The 27,081-nt window shown below is 38.7% G+C and overlaps 1 protein-coding gene across 3 annotated transcripts in view; it reads left to right on the top strand.

Annotated features, from left to right (window-relative positions):
• LOC103690886 (uncharacterized) overlaps positions 1-27,081 on the top strand; it is a 109,117-nt gene that overhangs the window by 8,817 nt on the left and 73,219 nt on the right. The window contains exons 2-10 of one of the 3 annotated variants that reach the window (XM_087601005.1): positions 866-950; positions 2,205-2,308; positions 2,634-2,777; positions 11,265-11,299; positions 12,018-12,181; positions 13,546-13,625; positions 14,310-14,539; positions 20,963-21,071; positions 22,227-22,307. In XM_087601005.1, coding sequence (XP_087457131.1) covers positions 2,219-2,308; positions 2,634-2,777; positions 11,265-11,299; positions 12,018-12,021 — 273 coding nt within the window. In that variant the 5' untranslated portion in view covers positions 866-950; positions 2,205-2,218 and the 3' untranslated portion in view covers positions 12,022-12,181; positions 13,546-13,625; positions 14,310-14,539; positions 20,963-21,071; positions 22,227-22,307. Of the gene's footprint in view, positions 1-865; positions 951-2,204; positions 2,309-2,633; positions 2,778-11,264; positions 11,429-12,017; positions 12,182-13,545; positions 13,626-14,309; positions 14,540-20,962; positions 21,072-22,226; positions 22,308-27,081 lie in introns of all 3 variants that reach the window. The other 2 variants (XM_087601004.1, XM_087601003.1) reach the window with 2 other exon arrangements.

Here is a 27,081-nt window from a genome sequence, read left to right as displayed (position 1 = left end):
GCCAACATAATTGAGAACTGTCTTCTAAATACATATCCTTATCTATACAGATAAATATATCTTTTACCCCTCATTGAAACTTACAAAAATCCATAACTGGTCAAAATACAGAGAACCAGAGACCATGGAGTGCCAACCCTGCTTGATCCAGCTACTATTAAAGCGCAAGAATCATTGAGGGAGTAGGAGCAGAAAGATAAAAGCCAGAGGACCAGGGCATTTGCAACATGATAGCATCTTCTCTATATGATAAGGAGTTGCACCCACGAAATGGTAACACTATGATAATCTAAACATGACCTGCACAATGACCACACCAATTGCCACATCAGTGTGGATAGGAGACATCTCACGAAGCCTCAACTCTAATTGAAGATTCATAAGAAATTAATGGCTGTTAAGAGGGGGAGAATCAGTTTTCTACATGGATGAGACCCTGGATAGATTATTCATCCCCAAGTGGTCAGCCTCAAGCATATTTACATACAAAAATCCCTGCATGGACCCAGTAGGTTAATTTTATATATCCATGTTATGATAATAATTTAAAAAGAGAGATCATGAATTTGGGAGCCAGTGAGGGGCAAGAGGGGAACAAGAGGGAGGAAGCAGCAGAAATGGTTTAAGTATAGTAGTCATTTGTGGAATTCTCAATAAATATATAAAAAATAAAAAATAAGAATTTGAAGAGTAAAAAAATAATGAAAAGAATAAGTCACACACTTCTTATAGCATGGAATTCAATGTTAATGAATTACATTATTAATGTAATAATTATTTCAGTAATGCATTATTAATTACATTAATGATGATGAATGCAATGAAGTACAATGAAATTCAAGTTAACTGATATTTCTTGCTACAGGATCAAAACTATGCATTGCTAAGAACAGAAACTGTTTAATGAGGAAACAACACGAAAAATTGATGATATTGGCAGCTTTGTACAAGTAAGCTTCCATCCTATCATGCCAGTAAAGTCACTTGATCAAATACAATGAGAGAATTCTACACATAGAGAATCCCAGTGAGATCCCTTAACCTTAGCTCAGCAAGTCACCCTCAGCTCCCTAATCCCACATACCCATTCACCAAGTCTTCCATAAGTTATATAAATACATTCTTATGAAATTTGGCTAATGTGAAAGGGAATTTTACACACAGAAGTTTGTTTTCATAAATGTTCATGGCCTCCTCTTAGAAAATGCACTGCCAATCTCTGGCCTCCAAGTGTTATATATGTTAATAATATATAAAGATGCTGCTACCATGGCTAAAAATAGGTAACTCCAATGTCATGAGAATAGTTTAGTAAATATTATGAAATTTCTTGGGACCCTTATTCTATTGATGAACCTCACTAGCCTGTGAATTTGCAATGGAAGAAATGCTTGCAGTGAATTCTGACCTTACTATTCATTTTTGGATTGTTCGAGTTTGTATTTTAAAAATATTTTTAAATGCTGGGTAGTTTTATAAACTCAAGGACCTCTGAGAATTCGGGGATGGATTTAAACTGTTTGAGCCATGTCCATTAACCTAAACATATCAACTTGTACTGAAGCTCAAAAGGAATTGCAAAATGAGGTGACAGGGCAGCTTCATGGGATGGTTTGAGAGAATCCCCTGGTGCTTGCCAATCTTTGAAATGGATTAATCTCTTTTGTTGAAAAACATACCCTTCCCTCAAGTTACCTTTTCCACAGCTCCTGAGTGTACCTTGTTTTAGTGTTTAGTGATTCACCCTGAAGAAAGACAAATGAGAGTTCCTTCAGGTTGGTAAATGTGGTATGAGCTGGCTTTAAATGATGACTCACAAACTTCATAAAATAAGAGTATGGGCAGAACAGAAGACAGGAAGAGAGAAGTTTGTTTACTATAACTCTGTAGAGCAAAAGTTAAAATTTTGAAGGAACCTCATTCTTCCCTGTTTGGGAAAATGAAGAGATGAATATGTCTATATAACTTTTGAGGGGAGCTGTAACAGTCAAACCTTTTCAGCATTGTGGCAAACACTTGAGAAAACAGCTAGCAAGGAAGAATGATGTTTTGTGGCCCATTCTTTCAGAGGTTTGATCATGAGGTTGGCTCAGATCTATCACTACGGAAATGAGGCAAAGCTAATCCAATGAGGGTGAAAGCATGTGACTGATGGTGCTTTGGGGGAACATTGGGCTATAAGAAACAATTTATGTTTTACACAGGTTGGAGACCTGATATGAAACAAATGTTGAAGTGGAACGTCTTGGGGAGGAGGCTCTTGGTCATTACAAAGTGGCTGGCAGCAGATGTTCTGAGAATCCCCAAGGTAAACAGTGATGTAATCTGTCATATAGCTATTTCTGGCAAAATCCTACCTTTATGTGGGTTTTATATAAATGTGACCTTAAAACCATGAGGCTTAGGCTTAGTCTGAGCTTTAGTTTTAACCTTTGCCCTCCCAGCTTGCCTGTATGTCTGTTTCTAAGCCTGTGTGCCAGTTTGCATGTGCATCTATGCCAGCATGTATGTGGCCCATGTGTGTTGGCCATATGTGTGGATACCTGCAGGCCATTGTCTGCCTAGCATCCCATTCTAGGAAATAAACTGTGTCCTATCTTCATGTAGCTCCTCACAATCTCTTTGACCTTCAGCCTCCTCTGACCCTCCTACTTTCCTGGCACTGGAACATGGAACTCACAGCTGATAGCATCATGAAGACAGAAGACATTTTAGGAAGGGGCCAAGGACAAAATAATTTTCTACAAGCATGCCCACAAGTGACCCATTTCCTTCAGGTAGGCCCCATCTTTAAAATATGCAATACTTAAAATTAATTCCACCGAGTGAGGCCAAGTCCTTAACATATGTGAGTTTGGGGATCATTTTATGTTCAAACATCAACATAGGGACACACAGGCACAAGTCAGCCTTGTACTCCATTAGTTACTCCAGAACATCTGACTGGAGAATATTCCCTGATTTATCTCTGGTTTCTTGTTAAACAGGTGATCCCTTCATATACTCCCACAAACCCTCAGAAAGCAGGTTTTTAGAGGAATGCTCATAATATACTCTATGGGGTATATAGTGGAAATATGTGCACATGGATGCACACAATGGAGGTGAGCCCAGCCTCTAAAATGTGAAGTAGAGCACCTTCAATGATGTGAAGCTTCATGAGCAAACTAATTCAAGTATGAAATATAGTTCAAGCTATTATCTAGGAAAATCACCATGCAGATATGGTGATACACATAATTGCCTTATTCTTTTTCTGTGAGCAGTATAGATCCTCTGAGTCACAGGGTTGTGATTGTGAACTGTTTTGGTTGGTGGTTCTTGCCACCTGGATATGCTGACTGGACTTCTCACTATGATCTATTGCTGTGTGTATTATGTGTATTATTATTGTGTAGAAATGTCAAATCTATTACTGTGCTTTCCAGAAAGAAATGTTAAGAGGTAGTTGCTCTTTGGAAGATGGATACTTTGACACAGATCTGTGACCACCTTCCTGAATTACGTATCAGTTTTTTGTTTATTTGTCTTGAAATATTTTGATATGAAGAATCCCAACAGTTTTTACTTATGCAACTCCTGTCTGCATATCTTTGAAAATAATGTTATTTCAAATCTATTCACTCACAATAGTAACTTAAATCCATTATAATTCAATACAAAAATTATGTTATCAGAAAAAGAACTCATGGTTAATATTCATTCCTTCATGCCATTGTCATTCAGTTTAACTTACTGGATTATGACGTTTTCTAGATCATTTAAAATCGCTGAGCTTATGGAGCAGTACTTGACAGACTCAGACCTGCATATTTTTGTCCAGAATCTCTTGATCTCTTGAATATTAAGAGGTTAACTATCCCTTCCTTAAACTGGAAAATCTCATGTTGATAACATGTGATTTGCTCTGAGAGCCATCCATTCCTGTTGATTTCATATAGCTATATATTTAATCCAGTATGACCTTCAGTGACATCGATATGTAGTTTGTTGAGCTTAGTAATTCACAGGCCCATTGTATAAAGAATATTGTATTAGAGTTAGCGCAGAGAAAAACTTATGCCCAGACCCCGTGGGAAAGAGACCTCACCGCCTGGTCAGGTGGGCACTCCTGAGGCTGCAGAGCGGAAGAGACCACCAACACTGCCCACCCCTGCCCACATCCCTGGCCCAAGAGGAAACTGTATAAGGCCTCTGGGCTCCCGTGGGGGAGGGCCCAGGAGCGGCAGGACCCCTGCGCCTGAGACACCGCCAGAACCTGAAGGAAACAGACCAGATAAACAGTTCTCTGCACCCAAATCCCGTGGGAGGGAGAGCTAAACCTTCAGAGAGGCAGACAAGCCTGGGAAACCAGAAGAGACTGCTCTCTGTACATAAATCTCGGACGCCAGAGGAAAACACCAAAGGCCATCTGGAACCCTGGTGCACTGAAGCTCCCGGAAGGGGCGGCACAGGTCTTCCTGGTTGGTGCCGCTGCAGAGAGCCCGTGGGCAGCACCCCGCGAGCAAACTTGAGCCTCGGGACCACAGGTAAGATTAAGACCAACTTGTATGCTGCAAGTGACCTGCCTGGTGAACTCAAGACACAGGCCCACAGGAACAGCTGAAGACCTGTACAGAGGAAAAACTACACGCACGAAAGCAGAACACTCTGTCCCCATAACTGGCTGAAAGAAAACAGTAAAACAGGTCTACAGCACTCCTGACACACAGGCTTATAGGGACAGTCTAGCCACTGTCAGAAATAGCAGAACAAAGTAACACTAGAGATAATCTGATGGCGAGAGGCAAGTGCAGGAACCCAAGCAACAGAAACCAAGACTACATGGCACCATCGGAGCCCAATTCTCCCACCAAAACAAACATGGAATGTCCAAACACACCAGAAACGCAAGATGTAGTTTCAAAATCATATTTGATCATGATGCTGGAGGACTTCAAGAAAGACGTGAAGAACTCCCTTAGAGAACAAGTAGAAGCCTACAGAGAGGAATCACAAAAATGCCTGAAAGAATTTCAGGAAAACATAAATAAATAAGTAGAAGCCCATAGAGAGGAGACACAAAAATCCCTGAAAGAATTCCAGGAAAACATAAATTAACAAGTAGAAGCCCATAGAAAGGAGACACAAAAATCCCTGAAAGAATTCCAGGAAAACACAATCAAACAGTTGAAGGAATTAAAAATGGAAATAGAAGCAATCAAGAAAGAACACATGGAAACAACCCTGGATATAGAAAACCAAAAGAAGAGACAAGGAGCTGTAGATAAGAGCTTCAGCAACAGAATACAAGAGATGGAAGAGAGAATCTCAGGAGCAGAAGATTCCATAGAAATCATTGACTCAACTGTCAAAGATAATGTAAAGCGGAAAAAGCTACTGGTCCAAAACATACAGGAAATCCAGGACTCAATGAGAAGATCAAACCTAAGGATAATAGGTATAGAAGAGAGTGAAGACTCCCAGCTCAAAGGACCAGTAAATATCTTCAACAAAATCATAGAAGAAAACTTCCCTAACCTAAAAAAAGAGATACCCATAGGCATAAAAGAAGCCTACAGAACTCCAAATAGATTGGACCAGAAAAGAAACACCTCCCGTCACATAATAGTCAAAACACCAAATGCACAAAATAAATAAAGAATATTAAAAGCAGTAAGGGAAAAAGGTCAAGTAGCATGTAAAGGCAGACCTATCAGAATCACACCAGACTTCTCGCCAGAAACTATGAAGGCCAGAAGATCCTGGACAGATATCATACAGACCCTAAGAGAACACAAATGCCAGTCCAGGTTACTGTATCCTGCAAAACTCTCAATTAACATAGATGGAGAAACCAAGATATTCCATGACAAAACCAAATTTACACAATATCTTTCTACAAATCCAGCCCTACAAAGGATAATAAATGGTAAAGCCCAACATAAGGAGGCAAGCTATACCCTAGAAGAAGCAAGAAACTAATCATCTTGGCAACAAAACAAAGAGAATGAAAGCACACAAACATAACCTCACATCCAAATATGAATATAACGAGAAGCAATAATCACTATTCCTTAATATCTCTCAACATCAATGGCCTCAACTCCCCAATAAAAAGACATAGATTAACAAACTGGATAGGCAACGAGGACCCTGCATTCTGCTGCCTACAGGAAACACACCTCAGAGACAAAGACAGACATTACCTCAGAGTGAATGGCTGGAAAACAATTTTCCAAGCAAATGGTCAGAAGAAGCAAGCTGGAGTAGCCATTCTAATATCAAATAAAATCAATTTTCAACTAAAAGTCATCAAAAAAGATAAGGAAGGACACTTCATATTCATCAAAGGAAAAATCCACCAAGATGAACTCTCAATCCTAAATATCTATGCCCCAAATACAAGGGCACCTACATATGTAAAAGAAACCTTACTAAAGCTCAAAACACACATTGCACCTCACACAATAATAGTGGGAGATTTCAACACCCCACTCTCATCAATGGACAGATCATGGAAACAGAAATTAAACAGAGATGTAGACAGACTAAGAGAAGTCATGAGCCAAATGGACTTAACGGATATTTATAGAACATTCTATCCTAAAGCAAAAGGATATACCTTCTTCTCAGCTCCTCATGGTACTTTCTCCAAAATTGACCATATAATTGGTCAAAAAACGAGCCTCAACAGGTACAGAAAGATAGAAATAATCCCATGCGTGCTATCGGACCACCACGGCCTAAAACTGGTCTCCAATAACAATCAAGGAAGAATGCCCACATATACTTGGAAATTGAACAATGCTCTACTCAATGATAACCTGGTCAAGGAAGAAATAAAGAAAGAAATTAAAAACTTTTTAGAATTTAATGAAAATGAAGGTACAACATACCCAAACTTATGGGACACAATGAAAGCTGTACTAAGAGGAAAACTCATAGTGCTGAATGCCTGCAGAAAGAAACAGGAAAGAGCATATGTCAGCAGCTTGACAGCACACCTAAAAGCTCTAGAACAAAAAGAAGCAAATACACCCAGGAGGAGTAGAAGGCAGGAAATAATCAAACTCAGAGCTGAAATCAACCAAGTAGAAACAAAAAGGACCATAGAAAGAATCAACAGAACCAAAAGTTGGTTCTTTGAGAAAATCAACAAGATAGATAAACCCTTAGCCAGACTAACGAGAGGACACAGAGAGTGCATCCAAATTAACAAAATCAGAAATGAAAAGGGAGACATAACAACAGATTCAGAGGAAATTAAAAAAATCATCAGATCTTACTATAAAAACCTATATTCAACAAAACTTGAAAATCTTCAGGAAATGGACAATTTCCTAGACAGATACCAGGTACCGAAGTTAAATCAGGAACAGATAAACCAGTTAAACAACCCCATAACTCCTAAGGAAATAGAAGCAGTCATTAAAGGTCTCCCAACCAAAAAGAGCCCAGGTCCAGACGGGTTTAGTGCAGAATTCTATCAAACCTTCATAGAAGACCTCATACCAATATTATCCAAACTATTCCACAAAATTGAAACAGATGGATCACTACCGAATACCTTCTACAAAGCCACAATTACTCTTATACCTAAACCACACAAAGACACAACAAAGAAAGAGAACTTCAGACCAATTTCCCTTATGAATATCGACGCAAAAATACTCAACAAAATTCTGGCAAACCGAATCCAAGAGCACATCAAAACAATCATCCACCATGACCAAGTAGGCTTCATCCCAGGCATGCAGGGATGGTTTAATATACGGAAAACCATCAACGTGATCCATTATATAAACAAACTGAAAGAACAAAACCACGTGATCATTTCATTAGATGCTGAGAAAGCATTTGACAAAATTCAACACCCCTTCATGATAAAAGTCCTGGAAAGAATAGGAATTCAAGGCCCATACCTGAACATAGTAAAAGCCATATACAGCAAACCAGTTGCTAACATTAAACTAAATGGAAAGAAACTTGAAGCAATCCCACTAAAATCAGCGACTAGACAAGGCTGCCCACTCTCTCCCTACTTATTCAATATAGTTCTTGAAGTTCTAGCCAGAGCAATCAGACAACAAAAGGAGGTCAAGGGGATACAGATCAGAAAAGAAGAAGTCAAATTATCACTATTTGCAGATGATATGATAGTATATTTAAGTGATCCCAAAAGTTCCACCAGAGAACTACTTAAGCTGATAAACAACTTCAGCAAAGTGGCTGGGTATAAAATTAACTCAAATAAATCAGTTGCCTTCCTCTATACAAAAGAGAAACAAGCCGAGAAAGAAATTAGGGAAACGACACCCTTCATAATAGACCCAAATAATATAAAGTACCTCGGTGTGACTTTAACAAAGCAAGTAAAAGATCTGTACAATAAGAACTTCAAGACACTGAAGAAGGAAATTGAAGAAGACCTCAGAAGATGGAAAGATCTCCCATGCTCATGGATTGGCAGGATTAATATAGTAAAAATGGCCATTTTACCAAAAGCAATCTACAGATTCAATGCAATCCCCATCAAAATACCAATCCAATTCCTCAAAGAGTTAGACAGAACAATTTGCAAATTTATCTGGAATAACAAAAAACCCAGGATAGCTAAAGCTATCCTCAACAATAAAAGGACTTCAGGGGGAATCACTATCCCTGAACTCAAGCAGTATTACAGAGCAATAGTGATAAAAACTGCATGGTATTGGTACAGAGACAGACAGATAGACCAATGGAACAGAATTGAAGACCCAGAAATGAACCCACACACCTATGGTCACTTGATTTTTGACAAAGGAGCCAAAACCATCCAATGGAAAAAAGATAGCATTTTCAGCAAATGGTGCTGGTTCAACTGGAGGTCAACATGTAGAAGAATGCAGATCGATCCATGCTTATCACCCTGTACAAAGCTTAAGTCCAAGTGGATCAAGGACCTCCACATCAAACCAGACACACTCAAACTAATAGAAGAAAAACTAGGGAAGCATCTGGAACACATGGGCACTGGAAAAAATTTCCTAAACAAAACACCAATGGCTTACGCTGTAAGATCAAGAATCGACAAATGGGATCTCATAAAACTGCAAAGCTTCTGTAAGGCAAAGGACACTGTGGTTAGGACAAATCGGCAACCAACAGATTGGGAAAAGATCTTTACCAATCCTACAACAGATAGAGGCCTTATATCCAAAATATACAAAGAACTCAAGAAGTTAGACCGCAGGGAAACAAATAACCCTATTAAAAATGGGGTTCAGAGCTAAACAAAGAATTCACAGCTGAAGAATGCCGAATGGCTGAGAAACACCTAAAGAAATGTTCAGCATCTTTAGTCATAAGGGAAATGCAAATCAAAACAACCCTGAGATTTCACCTCACACCAGTGAGAATGGCTAAGATCAAAAACTCAGGGAACAACAGATGCTGGCGAGGATGTGGAGAAAGAGGAACACTCCTCCATTGTTGGTGGGATTGCAGACTAGTATAACCATTCTGGAAATCAGTCTGGAGGATCCTCAGAAAATTGGACATTGAACTGCCTGAGGATCCAGGTATACCTCTCTTGGGCATATACCTAAAAGATGCCCCAACATATAAAAAAGACACGTGCTCCACTATGTTCATTGCAGCCTTATTTATAATAGCCAGAATGTGGAAAGAACCCAGATGCCCTTCAACAGAGGAATGGATACAGAAAATGTGGTACATCTACACAATGGAATATTACTCAGCTATCAAAAACAACGACTTTATGAAATTCGTAGGCAAATGGTTGGAACTGGAAAATATCATCCTGAGTGAGCTAACCCAATCACAGAAAGACCTACGTGGTATGCACTCATTGATAAGTGGCTATTAGCCCAAATGCTTGAATTACCCTAGATGCCTAGAACAAATGAAACTCAAGACGGATGATCAAAATGTGAATGCTTCACTCCTTCTTTAAAAGGGGAACAAGAATACCCTTGGCAGGGAATAGAGAGGCAAAGATTAAAACAGAGACTGAAGGAACACCCATTCAGAGTCTGCCCCACATGTGGCCCATACATATACAGCCACCCAATTAGACAAGATGGATGAAGCAAAGAAGTGCAGGCCGACAGGAGCCAGATGTAGATCGCTCCTGAGAGACACAGCCAGAATACAGCAAATACAGAGGCGAATGCCAGCAGCAAACCACTGAACTGAGAATAGGACCCCCGTTGAAGGAATCAGAGAAAGAACTGGAAGAGCTTGAAGGGGCTCGAGACCCCATATGTACAACAATGCCAAGCAACCAGAGCTTCCAGGGACTAAGCCACTACCTAAAGACTATACATGGACTGACCCTGGACTCTGACCTCATAGGTAGCAATGAATATCCTAGTAAGATCACCAGTGGAAGGGGAAGCCCTGGGTCCTGCTAAGACTGAACCCCCAGTGAACTAGACTGTGGGGGGAGGGCGGCAATGGGGGGAGGGTTTGGATGGGAACACCCATAAGGAAGGGGAGGGGGGAGGGGGGGAGGGGGATGTTTGCCCGGATACCAGGAAAGGGAATAACACTCGAAATGTATATAAGAAATACTCAAGTTAATAAAAAAAATAAAATGTAAAAAAAAAAGAAAGGAAACCCCCCCCCCAAAAAAAAACATATTAGAGCTGATTTTCTGTTGAAGTTTCCAAGTGAGGGTCTAGTGCCATTATCTTCGTAGCTAAAATACAAACAGGTAGTTGACAACCTAGGTAAACAGTCCAAATCAGAACTGTGTGCCACTGCTTCTGAGGACTCTTTATTTTCCTATCCTTGTATAGGACTGCCCACACAGGAATGGCATCTTAGCTTATACATAGCAGGAGGTGCCGTGTCACAATATGTCCCTAATGTGAGTGACTATGTATAACAAACTCTGGGCTTGTTTACGCTCTATCTCTGCAAACATACTGATTTGTTTTTGAAGTTTTTAATGTAGTTTTATAAATATGAGTTCTGAAAACATTATTCAGTGATGGCATGTTTTTAGTGTAACTAGTTGAGCAGATTCCCAAGTATGATATGCTCAGTTTCACCTGTTTATTACTCAAGAGCACAGTGTACTTTGTCGGGCTTGTTTATGCTCTCAGCAACCATTTTGTCCCCACAAACTTTCAAAGGAATATCTGTCCTATTGCAGCCTCAACTTTCTCTGGCCCTGGCAAAACTGCTTGTTGGTTTTTCTTCCTCTGAGGTCCACACATTTTATCTTTATATTTTTTTCTTCAAAAATACTTTTATTTGTTTCTTTGTGTACACAGGTGAGGGTGTGGAAGCCAGAGGACAACGTGATGGGGTAGGTTTCTCTCCTTCCACCACGTAGGTCCCTTGTCTGATACCCCGGTCCTCCAGCTTGGCACCAGAGAGGTTACTGATCTCCCAGGAGAAAGACTTGCCATTTCTCTCTGGTAATTTGGGCTCAAAGGTAAATCTACAGGTGCATATTTCATGTCCTTTGTTTTTCTGTAAATTATAGCAAACTATAAAACTGCTTTAGGCAAGGTATAGCAAAACTAAGAATGTCTTTTTCCCAATTCTTGCAAAAATCTAAAACAAAAATCTCCTTTGCCTGCGTCTTTCTATATATCGTCATTTTTTTATAAATGTAGGTGAACATTTGAACTCAGAGCCTGACCTTATGGCTTAGGACTCCAGTAAGATGAGGATTTATGTGAATTTCCTGGTTTCCCTGGAAAGGTAACACCAAAGGGAGAAATTTTAATGAAATTCTGGTTTCTATGGCAACCAGGATATGTCAACTTTATACTCAAGGAAGAAAGGTTTAACAAAGCTGTTTCCAGGCTAGAAAGGATAAACAGCAAAAATATGACCTAATGAGCTGTGTGTGTGTGTGTGTGTGTGTGTGTGTGTGTGTGTGTGTGTGTGTAAGTTATATTTTTTAGATATTAGAGGATGTAAACCTTACTGCTTTGTTGAATTGTCTGCAAGTTTATACCACAGAGAGTCTGAAGTTATGAGTCACCTGCTATCTTTTTCTGTTTCTATGTCCTCAGATAACTCCTACCATGCAAGAGTATTATTTTTTGAATTCCTTAAGAAATATCAAGGTTCCCGTGTCCTGCTGTTTCCCTGACTTTACAGCTCTCCACCCCCCTGTGGACCCTTTTTAGTTTGTTGGTTTCTGCTGTTGCTCCAGCTTACAGACTAACATCTCCAAGTAAGTGCTAAGAAACCCAAATAAGAGAGATATATAGCATTATTCGCAGTCTGAGTTACCTCTCTTTGTTTTACATATGTTCGATTTCCATCTATTTCCCCCAAAACTTCATTATTTCATTGTTCTTTCCAGTTGATTAGAATTCTATTGTGTATGAGTACCACAGTTTCATTATCCAGCCACCAACTGAAGGACATTTAAGTTGTTTCTCTTTTCTAGCTATTTTGACTAGAGTAGCAATGCACATGGCTGAACAGGTTTTGTGGAGTAGGGTGTCAAGTCCTTTTGGCAAGGAGTAGTATATGGGGACTTTAACTGGGAATCGAGTATGGAGAGGAGCTTTAACTAGGGAGTGAGGAGGGAGCAGAGCTCTAACTGGGGAAGCAAGAAGGCTGGCAAAACAGAAAAAGAGTGAGAGAGGAGGGATCAATAACAACTAAAGATGGTTGAAAGAGACATAGGGAATCACTTTTATATTAGAGGTACCTAATATAATATATTATTATTATTATTATTATTATTATTATTATTATTATTATTATTTCCCAGTGCTGGGATTAAAAGCATGTATCCCATGCTCAGCATATATATATACATATATGATATTTATGTTTGATATATATATATATATACATACATATATATATATATGGAAAGATCTTTGAAAAGTTGTCCAACAAGGCTACTGGGTACAGGCTTTGAGGTTTCAAAAGACTCCAAATAATAATATTTAGCTTTTAATGATTTTTTTTCAAAAAATGGAAGATGGTTAATCATGTCTGATTTTGACTTTGTCCAGGTTTTTCATTAGACTTTGATTTGTAGGAGTTTGGCTATTGTGTTTGCAGGTAGGTATGTTTAGGAGACATGTATTGGTTTCTCTCTACCCGAGTGAAAGTTACAATTGGAAATTTTGCTATTGTTCATTATTGTCTCCCTTTAAAGATTCTGCTTCTCCAGGCTCTCTCCTGGCACTAATTTGCATATCACTTTTGTGATTAGGTACACAATCAGTGATCAATGTGAATTATTAATGTAACAGTGTTTCAAAGATCTTTCCTCACATGCTCTTTTGTGTGATAGAATGTTTTCATGATAACTCTACCTTTATAAACTTACATCTGGTGTTTTATAGTTCCTGAAACTATGTCATAACCAAAGCATACACATATGTAAATGCATTTCCCTTCATAGTACTGAGGGTTAAATCATGTCTGCTTCATTGTCCACTTCCATATTTGCTCCCTTCTTGTTTACTATGTATCTCTGATCATATTTTTATACTTTTCAGGACACTGACATTTTTATGTTGGATTAATAATATATAGCATTGTCTTTCATAGGTATCTTTTATTTTACAATAGGATCTCCCTATGCAGATCAAGCAGACCTGGAATTCACAAGAGATCTGCCTGACTCTCTCTCACCAGTGCTGAGATTAAAGGCATGTATCCCATGCTCAGCATATATATATTTGTTATTTTTATTATATATATACATATATATATCAGAATTTCCCCCTTCTTTTCCTTTCTTTACTCCCTCACATGTATCCCCTTGATTTCGCTCAAATTCATGACTTCTTTTTCTTTAATTGTTCTTACACACACACACACACACACATTTACACATACATATCCTAAATATATAAATATGTTGTCAGTCTATATAATATTGCTTTAATGTGTTTGATTTCAGAGCTGACGGGCATATAATCTACATTATATATATTACATTGTTGCCTAAATTGAGTTTTAAGCTTTTAAAGTTGCATATTTTTAGTATACTAAGACCCACATTAATCTTTGACATTGATAAATAACTTCATATTGGTTTAGAATAGAGATAGTTCAGTCTGTCTCATGCATAACAGGTTGGTTGTATCTAATTCTTTGTTCTTATGATACATTACAATGCAATGGCTTATTATATTACAGTTTATCACAACAACACAAGTTTATCATTAAATTAAGAAAGAAATATGCTGTTTTCTTTCTTAATGTTAGTCACCTGAATGTTAGCAACTGCGGAGATCTCACTACTGCAAATATCAGTTACCATTACCTCTTAATCCAAAGTACTGTGTGCTTTAAAAAAAAGATTTAATTTTATTTTTATCTATGTATAGGCGTCTATGTGTGCAGGTGTCTTCAAAATACAGAAGATGTCAGTTCCCCTTGAGCTGGAGTTACAGGCAGTTGTAAGCTTCTGCTGTTGGTGCTAAGAAGGAAATCTGGGTCCTCTAGAAGAGCAGCTCGTAACTGCTAAGCCGTATCTCCAGTCCCCAGAACACGCAATTATTACAGTTACAAGCAATATTTGATACTTCCACTGTTAAAAAGTACTCCAGAGCAAAAGGTAAAAATAACTTTGAAAGAATGTTGGCCTGTAAGACTGGAGAAATAATCCTAAGTGTGATAGAGTATTGGCCTTTGAAGTAGAGATTACTCAGGATAATTCAAGAAACAAACTCCCTAAAGGTGAATTGTGAATTAGTCTAGTGATCCGGAGTACTCTGCGTTTCGTTTTCTAAGAGGAAAGTCCTTGCAAGTGTGTACTAGAAGAACAGGTTTGTTGACTCAGTTTAGTGCAACTCAGCAGCTGAGTATTGAGAATTTGGTCATTTGAATATGTACTTTTATGGTTATAGGATATAATTTGGGAAAGTGAAAAACAAACTTTTTTTTTATTCTCTAATCTTTTTTTATAGTCCAGTCGTTATCTCCTTCCTAGTCTAACCTCTGACTGTCCCACATTCTATACCTCCTCACCCAGCTCCAAGAGATTGTCCCCACCCACCTCTTTCAAGGGTTAGGTGCCTCTTCTCTCCCTGAGGCCAAACCTGACAGTCCTCTGCTCTATATGTGTCAGGGTTTCATATCAGCTGGTCTATGCTGCCTGGTTGGTGGCTCAGTGTCTGAGAAATCTCAAGAGTCCAGGTTAGTTAAGAATGCTGATCTTCCTATGGGGTGGTCCTCCTGCTCAGGATCTTCCAGACTTTCCCCAACTCAAGCACAGAGGTTCCTAGCTTCTGTCCATTGGGTGGATGTAAGTATCTGCATCTGACTCTTTCAGCTGTTTGTTGGGCCTCTCAGAGGGCAGCCATGCTAGGCTCATACCTGTAAGCATGTCATAGCATTAGTAATAATGTCAGACCTTGGAGCCTCCCCTTGAGCTGGATCCCAAGTTGGACTAGTCACTGGACCTCCTTTCCCTCAGTCTCGTCTCCATTTTTGACCCTGAAGTTCTTTTAGACAGGAGCAATTCTTGGTCAGAGTTTTTGACTGTAGGATGGCAACTCTGTCTTAGAGTTTTAGTGCTGTGAACATATATCATGACCAAGGTAATTCTTATAAGGAAAGCATCTAATTGGGGCTGGCTTACAGGTTCAGAGGTTCAGTCCATTATCACCAAGGTGGGAACATGATCCAGGCAGGCATGTTGTGGGAGGAGCTGAAAGTTCTGTATTTTCATCAAGGCTGCTAGCACAATACTGACTTCCAGGCAGCTAGGATGAGGGTCTTAAAGCCCACACCCACAGTGACACACCTATTCCAGCAAGGCAACACCTCCAAATACTACCACTCCCTGGGCCAACCATATTCAAACCATGAAAAACTCCCATTCTTCCAATTGGTGCCCTGCCTTTCTGCTGGAGGTGGACTCTATGAGTTCCCTCTCCCCACTGTAGGGCATTTCATCTAAGGTACCTCCCTTTGATACCTCACCTCTCAGGTCTCTGGAACATTCTAGAGGGTCACCTCCACCTCCTCCTCCCAAGATTGCCTGTTTCCATTCTTTCTGCTGGCCTTCAGGTTTGCATTCCTGTTTCCCCCTCCCATTACCTGATCCCATTTCACTTTACCTCTCCCTGTCCTGTCTCCCACTCAGGTCTTTCCCTCCCTCTGTCCACCATGATTGCTTTCTTCTCCCTCTCAAGTGGGACTGAGGCATCCACACTTTGGCCCTTCTGCTTGTTAACCTTCTTGAGTTCTGTGGATTATGTCCTGGTTATTCTGTACTTTTTTGGCAAGTATCCACTTATTACTGAGAACATACTGTGCATGTCCTTTTAGGTCTGAGTTATCTCACTCAGGCTATTTTCTAGTTCCATCCATTTGCCTGCAAAACTCAAGATGCCCTTGTTCTTAATAACTGAGTAGTATTCCATTGTGTAAATGAACCACAGCTATTCTTCTCTTGTGGGACATCTGGGTTGTTTCCAGCTTCTGGTGCTCACAAATAAGGCTGCTATGAACATATGCCCCTGTGGCCTGCTGGGGCATCTTTTGGGTATATCCCCAAGAGTGATATTGATGGGGCTTCAGGTAGATCTATTCCCAATTTTCTGAGAAACCTCCAGATTGATTTTCTGAGTGGTTATACCAGTTTACAATCCCACCAGCAATGGAAGAGTCTTGTTCTTTCTCCACATCCTTGCCAACATGTGCTGTCACCTGAGGTTTTAATCTTAGCCATTCTGATTGGTGTAAGGTGAAATATCAGGGTCATTTTGACTTGCATTTCTCTGGTCACTAATGACTTTGAACATTTCTTTAAGTGTTTCTCAGCCATTCGAAATTCCTCTGTTGTGAATTCTCTGTTTAGTTCTATACCCCATTTTTTTTTTGATTGGGTTGTTCGGTTTTCTTTGATGGTTAGCTTCTTGAGTTCTTTATATATTTTGAGTAATTAGCCCTTTGTAGGATGTGGGGTTAGTGAAGTTTTATTCCCCAATCTGTAGGTTGCTGTTTTGTCCTCTTGACCGTGTCCTTTGCCTTACAGAAGCTTTTCTGTTTTATGAGGTCCCATTTATCCATTCTTGATCTTAGAGTCTGAGCCATTGGAGTTGTATTTTGGGAATCCCTAGCTCCCATTCCCCGTGCCAGTGAGTTCCATGTGCTTTCCCATTTTTTTCTATTAGATTCAGTATAACTGCTTTTATGTTGAAGTCCTTGATTCACTTGGACTTGAGCTTTGTGCAAGGTGACAAATATGTATCTATTTTCATTTTTATACACACAGACTTCCAGTTATACCAGCACCATTTATTGAAGATGCATTCTTTTTCCCATTGTATATTTTTGCCTCCTTTGTCAAAGATCAAGTGTCCATAAGTATGCAGTTTTATTTCTGGGTCTCCAATGCTATTCCATTGATGAATCTGTCTGACTCTGTACCAATACCATGCAGTTTTTATCACTATTGCTCTGTAGTATAGCTTGATGTCAGGGATGGCGATTCCCCAACAAGTTCTTTTATTGCTAAATATTGTTTCACAATTCTAGGTTTTTTGTTTTTCCAGATGAATTTGAGAATTGCTCTTTCTATGTCTTGGATGAATTGTTTTGGACTTTTGATGGGAATTGTGTTAAATCTTTAGATTGCTTTTGGAAGGATGGCTATTTTTACTATGCTAATTCTACCGATCAATGAGCATGGGAGATCTCTCCATTTTCTAAGATCTTCTAAAATTTCTTTCTTGAGAGACTTGAAGTTCTTGTCATACAGATCTTTCACTTGCTTGGTTAGAGTCACACCAAGGTATTTTATATTATCTATGTGACTATTATTTATTGTGACTATTGTGAACAGTGTTGTTTCCCTAATTTATTTCTCAGCCTATTTATTATTTGTATAAGGTAAGGCTACTGATTTATTTGAGTTAATTTTATATCCAGCCACTTTGCTGAAATGGTTTATCATCTGTACAAGTAAACAGCAGGATATAGTCAAACTCAGAGCCAAAATCAACCAGATAGAAACAAAGAGAGCTATACAAAGAATCAACAAAACCAAAAGCTGGTTCTTTGAGAAAATCAACAAGATAGATAAGCCCTTAGCCAAACTAATTAAAGGGCACAGAGACAGTATTCAAATTAACAAAATCAGAAATGAAAAGGGAGACATAACAACAGAAATTGAGGAAATTAAAAAAAATTATCAGACCCTACTACAAAAGCCTATACTCAATAAAACTGGAAAATCTAGACGAAATGGTTGATTTTCTGGACAGATACTATGTATCAAAGTCAAATCAAGAACAGGTAAACTATCTAAACAGGCCCATATCCCCTAAGGAAATAGAAGAAGTAATTAAAAACCTTCCAACAACAACAACAATAACAACTAAGCCCAGGGCCAGATGGCTTTAGTACAGAATTCTACCAGACCTTCAAAGAGCTAATCCTAACACTCCTCAAACTATTCCATAAAATAGAAACAGAAGTAACACTACCTAATTCATTCTATGAAGCCACAATGACTCCGATACTTAAACTACATAAGGACCCAACCAAAAAAAGAAAACTTCAGACCAGTTTGCTTATGAATATCAATGCAAAAATGCACCATAAAATTACTGCAATCTGAATCCAAGAACACGTCAAAATCAACATTCACCACCGTCAAGTAGGCGTCTTCCCAGGGATGCAAGGTTGGGTCAATGTATGAAACAAATTTTAAAAATATTCTCAGTATAAAGCTGATGCCAGTTCTATAAAATGTCACTTAAATACTCTTTACAAAAGCATTGCTCCAATAGTGAGGACTTCTTTGATGACATATCTTTTATCAGGGAGATATATTGTAGAACAACAATGCTAACCAACTAGAGCTTCCAGGGACTAAGCCACTACCCAAAGACTATATACATGGACTGACCCTGGACTCCAACTGCATACGTAGCAGAGAATAGCTTTGTTGGGGCAGCAGTGGAAGGGGAAGCCCTTGGTCCTGCCAAAGTTGGACCCCCAGTGCAGGGGAATATGGGCTGACAGTAAGGGGGATGGATGGGGAACACCATTATGGGGGAGGGGGAGGAGAGCGGGGCTTATGGACAGGAAACTGGGAAAGGGAACAACATTTGAAATGTAAGTAAAGAAATATATCTAATAAAAAAGCAGTTTTATAAACCAATTTATTTTAATAAAGGATACTTCTGACTCATATTTTAAAAATACCTTTTAGAGATTTAGAAATTATGAACCCCAGAGCTTAAAAGAAGCTATAATAAAAAGCTAATAATTGTAGAGAAAGTGTATTGGGGTCAAAGTGGAAAAAATGAAAATTATCTCAGGAGGATGTTGTAACAAGGTTTATATCAAAAAATTATGGTATTTTAAAAGTTTTTTACTTTTGAGCTTATATAATTATAACATTTCTCCTTTGTCTTTCCTCTCTCGAAACCCTCCCATATACCTCTTTTTATTGTCCTTAAAATTCATGGCCTCTTTCTTTAATTAATTGTTAGTGGATGTATTTCTGTTTATTTATCATCTATCTCTATCTGTCTGTCTGTCTTCCAAAGTATAACCACTTGTTCACTTTATATATTGTTACTCATATATGTTTTAAGGGCTGACCATTTGTAACTAAACAAGCAATTGGTGTGCTCGTCTCTGAGGAAAAGCAACACTCCTGCTCCCAGCATGCCTCAATTGCTCATAGTTCTTTATATCAGGCTGAAGCCTTGTGGGATCTTCCCCATTCAGTTTGACATGCCCATTGGTGCTGTTTGTGTTCACCTCGTTTCTGGACAATCATGTTGATAAGACGTTATGGGTGTAGTTCCTGACATTACTAGGAGACAGTCTCATAGCAAATTTAGGGATTGTGCAAGTTTAGTAAATTAGAGATGATAGATTCTCCTCCAATAACCATGACCTCACGAGCCTTGAGTAGTTAGCAAGGTTTCCAGTTCCAGGCATGAAGGATCTCTTATCAAGTGGGCCTTATGTCAAATTAGGGAGCTGTGGGCTACTGCCAGCACTGTACCCTGTGTGTTATTGTGCCATGCTGGTCATTGATGTAGTTCATAGGCATCATAGCTAGGTAGAAGTGTTGAGTTCTTCCTTCCTGTGGAAACTTGCAGGGAACTTTCCGGTGTCATGAAGTCTAGTTCTCAGGAAGGTGGATTTCAGGTCAGTTCCAGTTCTGGAGCCTGTGGACCCTGTTTCTGAAGTGCATGGTGTCTTCAGCAATGGGGATTTATTCTCCACATCTGGGGAGTGACTAAAGGCTAAAGTAATGGGATGCATTTTTAGAGGTCTTTTGGGCAACCCTGGCCAGCGACTCAAAAAAAGATTGCTTTTCTTTCCTTTCCTTTCCTTTCCTTTCCTTTCCTTTCCTTTCCTTTCCTTTCCTTTCCTTTCCTTTCCTTTCCTTTCCTCTCCTCTCCTCTCCTTTCCTTTTTCCTTTCCTTTCCTTTCTTTTCCTTTTCATTTTCTCTTTAAATGATATAAATCATCACTTGGGAAAGGAGCTAACCACTTTGAGCTAAAATCATTTCTCCAGAGACTGTGGCTGTTACTTGGAAAATCAAAATTACTTTCTATATAATTACTTGACTCTTTCATCCTTCAGTTCGTGAGTAAATGTCATATACCCAAAGTTAACAAGAACTTTAACCTGAAAACTATTTAATTTGAAAGGCGTATTAATAAATACATTTGGTATTTTGAGATAATGTCTCAGTGTGGCCTATGCTAGAACTCACTATGTTATGCAGGTTGAAAAGTACCAGGCCTATAGATGTGAACTACTTACTACACATGCTTTGAATCAATTTCTTTATGGTCTACTATTGATTGTTATGCTCTAGATTTCAGGGTGGACAATAATTCCATTTTATAGATGCCATTTGATTTGATTCTAGACACAGATATTCAAAGTGTTTTTATACACATGATCTTTGGAGCAGTTGAATGTCTTATGGTTATTGCTAGTTTTTTTTCCTTCTTAAGCTTCCTTTGTTTGAGAAAAAATGTTTGGGATTTTTAGATGAATGGGTGGAAGTCGAAGAGATCACATTGAGAGAGATAATCCCGATCCAGAAAGGCCAGGATCTCATTTGCTCTCATCTTTGACTCCTAGTTGCAAAACTTCAAGTGTGAGTATAAAACCCCATATAAGCTCAGAAAGCCAACAAGTAAAAGGGGCCGTGGGGACTGGAAAATGGTAGTCCTATGAACTTGACGAGATGTAGAACTGCCTCAGAAGAAAGTCTGCATGAGCAATCATTTAGATCAGGTTGGCCTGTGCGTATGTCTTCAGGGAATTGTCTTAAATACTTTTAACTGATATGAGAAGGTCCAGCCTAAAACCTAAAAAACCTAAAATCCTGTGCCATCCCTTGGGTATGGGTCCTGGACTGGGCAGAAGGGAAGAAAGGGGGAACATGTGCATCAGTTGCTCATTTCTTTATGCTGAGGACATAATTTAATGTGACCCTTTCCCTCAAGCTTTTGTTGCTGTGACTTCCCTGATATAATAGACTATATCATGTTTATTTTGTCACAGGGTATTTTACTGCAGGAATGTGAAACAAAACTAGGAAGCATGGTGTTGTTAATATATATTGATACTAGTTAATATAGTATTGAATAATATAGTAATGATAATATTTAATACAGTGTTGATTAACATAGTATTGATACTATTGTGGAAAGTATGATAAATATTTGTATATCTTTAGGCCCCTTTCTATCATCCATATCTATTTCTCTGCTTATTTAGAGGAAGGAAAGAGGTATTTCTACTAGCACAATATATAAAAAAAATTCTGTAAAATTTTATTTACTTTTGTAAGGGAACAGCAAAATTATATGGTTTAGTATACATTTTTTGTGTTTGTTTTTTTCAAACACACATTGCTTTTTTTCATCAGAATTTAACCATACTATACGTGCATATTAAACTTACTGGGAAAATATGGAATTAAATATTAATATTAGCAAATATTAAATATGCATAATTTTTGATGCCAATTTGGTATTTGTTTAGAAACACATAGGTAGAATTAAAATCTAGAGACATGTAGATTCAATTATTTATAGAGAATCTCTGATTCCTGAGCTTACAATGATTAATTTATTTTTTGAATAAAAATATTAAACATAGTTTTCAACTTTTACTTAATCATTAAATAAGTAAATTAGTAAATGTGAAAACATCTTTTATACTGGAAATAGAAACATTCAAAGTATTGTATATATGTAATAGTCATAGAATACAGTCATCAATGTCAGATGTCATGTTTAACCAGGATGATGGTGTACATCTACAGTTCAAGCTGTATCAGAGGTTGACAGAGGATAACACAGTTGCGGCCAGTTTGGACAACTTGGTGAGACTCTATCTCAATGTTTTAAAAAAATTAATAAAACAATCAAGTAAATTATAAAATTACAAAATGGGTCTGAATATGTAACTCTGTGGTAGAGAGCTTACCTAGGATAGATGAGGCCTGCCATTTTCCTGGAGCCTTAGGTGTCAGGGTTGTGTTGTGGAGGTATTGTGGGGTGTTCAACACCCCACAATAACTTATTTTCTGTATTTTGACAAGTTCCAGATCTCTGTAATGGTCTCCTTTTCTGTCACAAAAAGATGCTTCTTTGGTGAAGAGCGAGAATTGCATTTATTTGTTGTATAAGGGTATTTAGAATTCAGTTAGAAATTATATTGGCCTAGGGAAATGGTAACAGTAGGTTCTCCTTCAAGATCTATGACCCTGGGGAGTTGGCAAGATTTACAATACCAAGCATGAATTTCCTGCTATCAAATAGGCCTTAAATTCAACTCAGCAGCTTTTGCTTACCCACAAAATAAATACATCATGATGGCACCATTCAGAATATCCTGCTGGGCTCATCATCATTCTTGTAGTTTATAGGGGTTATAGCTGTGAGGGAATATTAAGTTGCTTGCTTTTCCATTTGCGACTGACATAGTACCTTTAGATGCTGTGAGAGCTGGTCCTCAGAAAGAAGCTTCTAGTCAGTTCCAGTTTGACTCTTCCTGTGTCCTCAACAATAGGTTCTGGGAGGCAACAACAATAGCTTATCCATTTTGGACTTGTCTTGAACTCTGCTGAGCAACACATAGAAGGAAAGTATGTTTCTTATGCCAGCCCTGGGGATGTTGTTTTTGATAATCTATGAGACTTGGGAGGGACATTAGCACCCTGTGGAGCGTATCTCTAATTATACTACATAGATGTGTTATAAAATAATGTTTTCTATGGTTTTTAAAAGCATCCTCAGCGTCGTATATTTTTCTTTTCTCTATTTCCCTTCACATTGCCTTCCTCCCATCTCTCTAGTTTATGTCCTCTCCACTTTCCCCATGTCTTTCTCTATAGAACTTGTGCTGTACTTTCTCCTTCTGTAATGCTCCTTATACAAACCTCCTGCCATGGTCCCTTTCTACTTTCTTGGCTCTACAAATAAGGGAGAACATGCAGCATTTTCCTTTCTGTGTCTTTTTTTTTTTTACCTCACTCAATATAATGTATTTTAGTTCCACCCATTTATGTGAAAAGTTCTTGTTTTCACTTTTTTTTATTTACAGTCAAATAGAATTCCTTTGTGTATATGTACACTATTTTCATTATTCAGTTAAAAGAGGCTTAGGTTCTTTCCATTTTCTATCTGTTGTGAGTGGCAAAAAAAAAAAAGTGGCGGAGAAACACCTGTACAGTAGGATGTCTAACCCCCTTTGTTTTATTAGAATCCTCCACACTGGTTTCTAGAGTGGCTACCACAGTTGGCAATGTGACCAGTAGTGCACCAATGGTCCACTTTACCTATATTATCACTATCATTTGCTCTCAGCTGTTTTCTTGACCTTAGTCATCATGACTGGGATAAGATGAAATCTCACAGTAGTTGTAAATTCATTTCTTTAATCGCTAAGGATATTGAACACTTTTAAAGACATTCCTTAGTCATTTTTATTGTATGTATTTCCTTTGGGAACTCTTGCTTCAGGTACACAGCCATTTTTAATTGGGTCATTTATTTTTGATAACTTGTTATTTATTCATTTTATGGCTTTTCCATTCTCTGTGTAGTCTAGATTTTTATCCTTTACCAGATAGTTAGCTGGCGAAGACTCTTATCCTTTCTTAGCTTCCTCTTTATGTTCTTGGATGCACAGAAGCTTTTTAGTTATATGAAGTCCTCCTACTTGTCAATTTTGCCTTCCTTTCTCAAAGCAAGGCAGCCCTACATAGAAAGGCCTTTAGAAAACCTGTATCTTACCCATGTTTTCTTTCAGTTGTATCTGTATTTCATATTAAGTTTTTTGATCCTTTTGGAGTTGATTTTGCGGCACATGATACATATAGTTTAATTTCATTCTCATACGTATTGACATCTATTTTCACCCTCACCGTTGTCAACTATCAGATGGCTGTAATTATATGCACTCATGTATGCCTCTTCTGTTTTCAAATGATAACTTTGTTTTTTTAGTATTCTTATACAATGGGCTCTTTTATTCAAATATGTGTGCTCAGTGATAGTACCAATGTAATGAAACCCAAGTTTCTGAAAACATATGGAGATAAGACAAGGTAGTCTGGGTTACAACGCCAGGAAAAGCAGGGCTACAGTGATGACAGAGAAATTAGCACAAGTTTGTAAAACAAATGCAGAGATGTTACAAAATTCTATTTTAAAAAACATAGGTATTCTCTTTACATCCATATCACAGCCCTCCTCTTCACATCTACCCCTCACACAACCCCTTTCCCCATACCCTTCTCCTCTGAGATGCAGGAGATGTCCCTGGAGTCACCCTAAACCTGGCACATAATAGATTTTACAAACAAAGATTTTTAGGAAATCAAAGCATACCTACAGTAACCACATCGGTCCATTTACTGAAACAAACTATTTTTGTGTGACTCAGAGACAGGAAAAGAAAGGCAAGGAAAGTACTTCTCTAGATAAAGTTATAGGAGGTATGCCCCAAAGACCTGCCAACACAATGGAAATTTAAAGATGTGAAATTGGATTCCAAGTAACAGAAAGGGATAGAATGGAAGAAAGAAATATCAGAGAATAGAATGGTACAGTAATATTCCTCAGAACTATGGGAACTGCCTGTCACAGACCTTAGAAGCCATCTTGAACAGCAAAGGCTGATCTACTCAGAAACATATGTGTGCCGGGGAGGTTGAGTCTTTGACAACTTGGATGCAGTAGAAGGAAATGGATCACAACTCTTGGGGAAAATAGCCAAGTTTCAGTGAAAGGACATAATCCATTTACTTAGAGCAAAGGTGCATGAACTAATGGATTCCATTTGAATGAGCAAGGTAGAGGGAAAGCCTGGGGTTTACAGTAACTCTGCAGAGAACACAGAGACACAAAGTCATAGAAGCAAACAACAGACAAGAGGTCTGTTAGACCTGAAGCAACATATAAAGGGATGGTGATAGATTCTCTAACGACCTTCTCCCTGAGGAAGCATGGTTTACTGGCTGTTAGCGAGCCTCAGGATCTTATAACAGATTATCCGAGAGGCTGAGTTCTGTCTCTGAGGAGAGGAAGATCCCTATGTGCTACTGCTGTTGGACTATCTGTGAAGACTGGAAGCACAGGTTCCCTGGACATACACGCAGGCATCCTCACATCTTTCCTGTGCTTATGGGAACGATAGGGCAGTGCCATAAAAAATGTTTTTGTCAGAAGTAGCGTGCAGCCAGTAAAGGAAAGCAGGATGGGAAGTGCAGTTTCCCTGTTAGGGCTCCATTGCCCCGTGGCATTATCACTGAACAAACTGAAAGAGTCAGGGGTCAAGTAGAGAGGGTGACGTGGGAGGCAGACACAGCATCTGAGGAATGCTGAACGAATCTATCAGATAACCTTTTCTTCCGAGAACCATCTGGTTCTCATTAAGCATATTTAGTACATAGCCAACAGGACAATGCGTTCTTACCACCATCCACCAGAATATCTGCTGAACAGGAAGAGCCTCTGCTAGGAATCCTGTACTTTATGCCACAAGCTTAGGAAAGTCACACACAGAGCTCAGTTTAAGCCTGATAAACTCACAGCATGGTGTCTTTTTTTAAAAATGAACTTAGGTTTTCAAAATGATAAATCATAACGTATTGGAAAGCAGACGGTTACAGCAAGAATTCTCCAAATATTTGGGTACCTAATGTTTTGCAAGCCCTAATATTTTACAATAATGCTCAATAAATGATAAACAGAGTATTGTCTGGCTGCCACGTGTTTTATTTTTTCCCTAACTGAATAGATTGGAGCCCAGTGGCAATATTCTTTTTTATCTTTATATCTTTTTCTTAGCGGCCTTGGCTGTTTTATCAGGTATTATGGAAAAGCTAAGCAAATACGAAGGAGACTATATCATTTTCAAAAAGTGAATAAGTCCTAGCTGCCGCACTACTAGAAAGTATGCCAGCTTCTGGTGTGTACCATTAATTAAAAGGTGTTTCATAACCTGACATAAGGATTATCATGCCTACTGAAATGTCAGTGACTTATGATTCGATTTAGTTGCATTCTTCATTAATGAGGAATGAATCTAAGGTCACACACAAGGTAGGCAACCAGTGAACCACTGGATCCACAACAGCCTCATGACACATCCTTAAATGTTTGTTCAGAGACCTCTGATCCATGAAAGCAGACACGCAAAGGCTCCTGAACATTGTAGTCCTCTCACCTTGACTCAGAAAATCAAGCAAGGGAAAACACTGATGGTGACTCAGCCTTTTCAGGCTGCTTTCAGCAGGAGCTGCCAGAGTCTCTCTCCCACACAAGAAGAAGCAAGCTCCTGCATCTGAAAACTCATAAGTCAATTGCCAAACAGAGACTCACACAGACACAATAACATCACTGACTCCCTGTAGGTCTGTAATTGATTCATTGTTTTAAAGTTTGCTCCTCTAAACACATCTGATCCAGTTCTCAGAGCACAGCCTCATAAAGAGCCGGCATAAACACCAACCTGCTGTGTGTTTCCTCCATTAGGGCACTGTGAGTACAGGTTGAGGGGTCTGTGCAATTCCTTCTCAGGGACAGAATCATTACTCAGCTGTCAAACATAAGGGCAGAACCGAGTCAAGATAGGAGAAGTACAAGAAG

This window comes from Rattus norvegicus, chromosome X (assembly GCF_021556685.1).
Source record: "Rattus norvegicus strain SHRSP/BbbUtx chromosome X, alternate assembly SHRSP_T2T, whole genome shotgun sequence".
NCBI lineage: Eukaryota > Metazoa > Chordata > Mammalia > Rodentia > Muridae > Rattus > Rattus norvegicus.
This window is presented reverse-complemented; position numbering and strand designations above follow the sequence as displayed.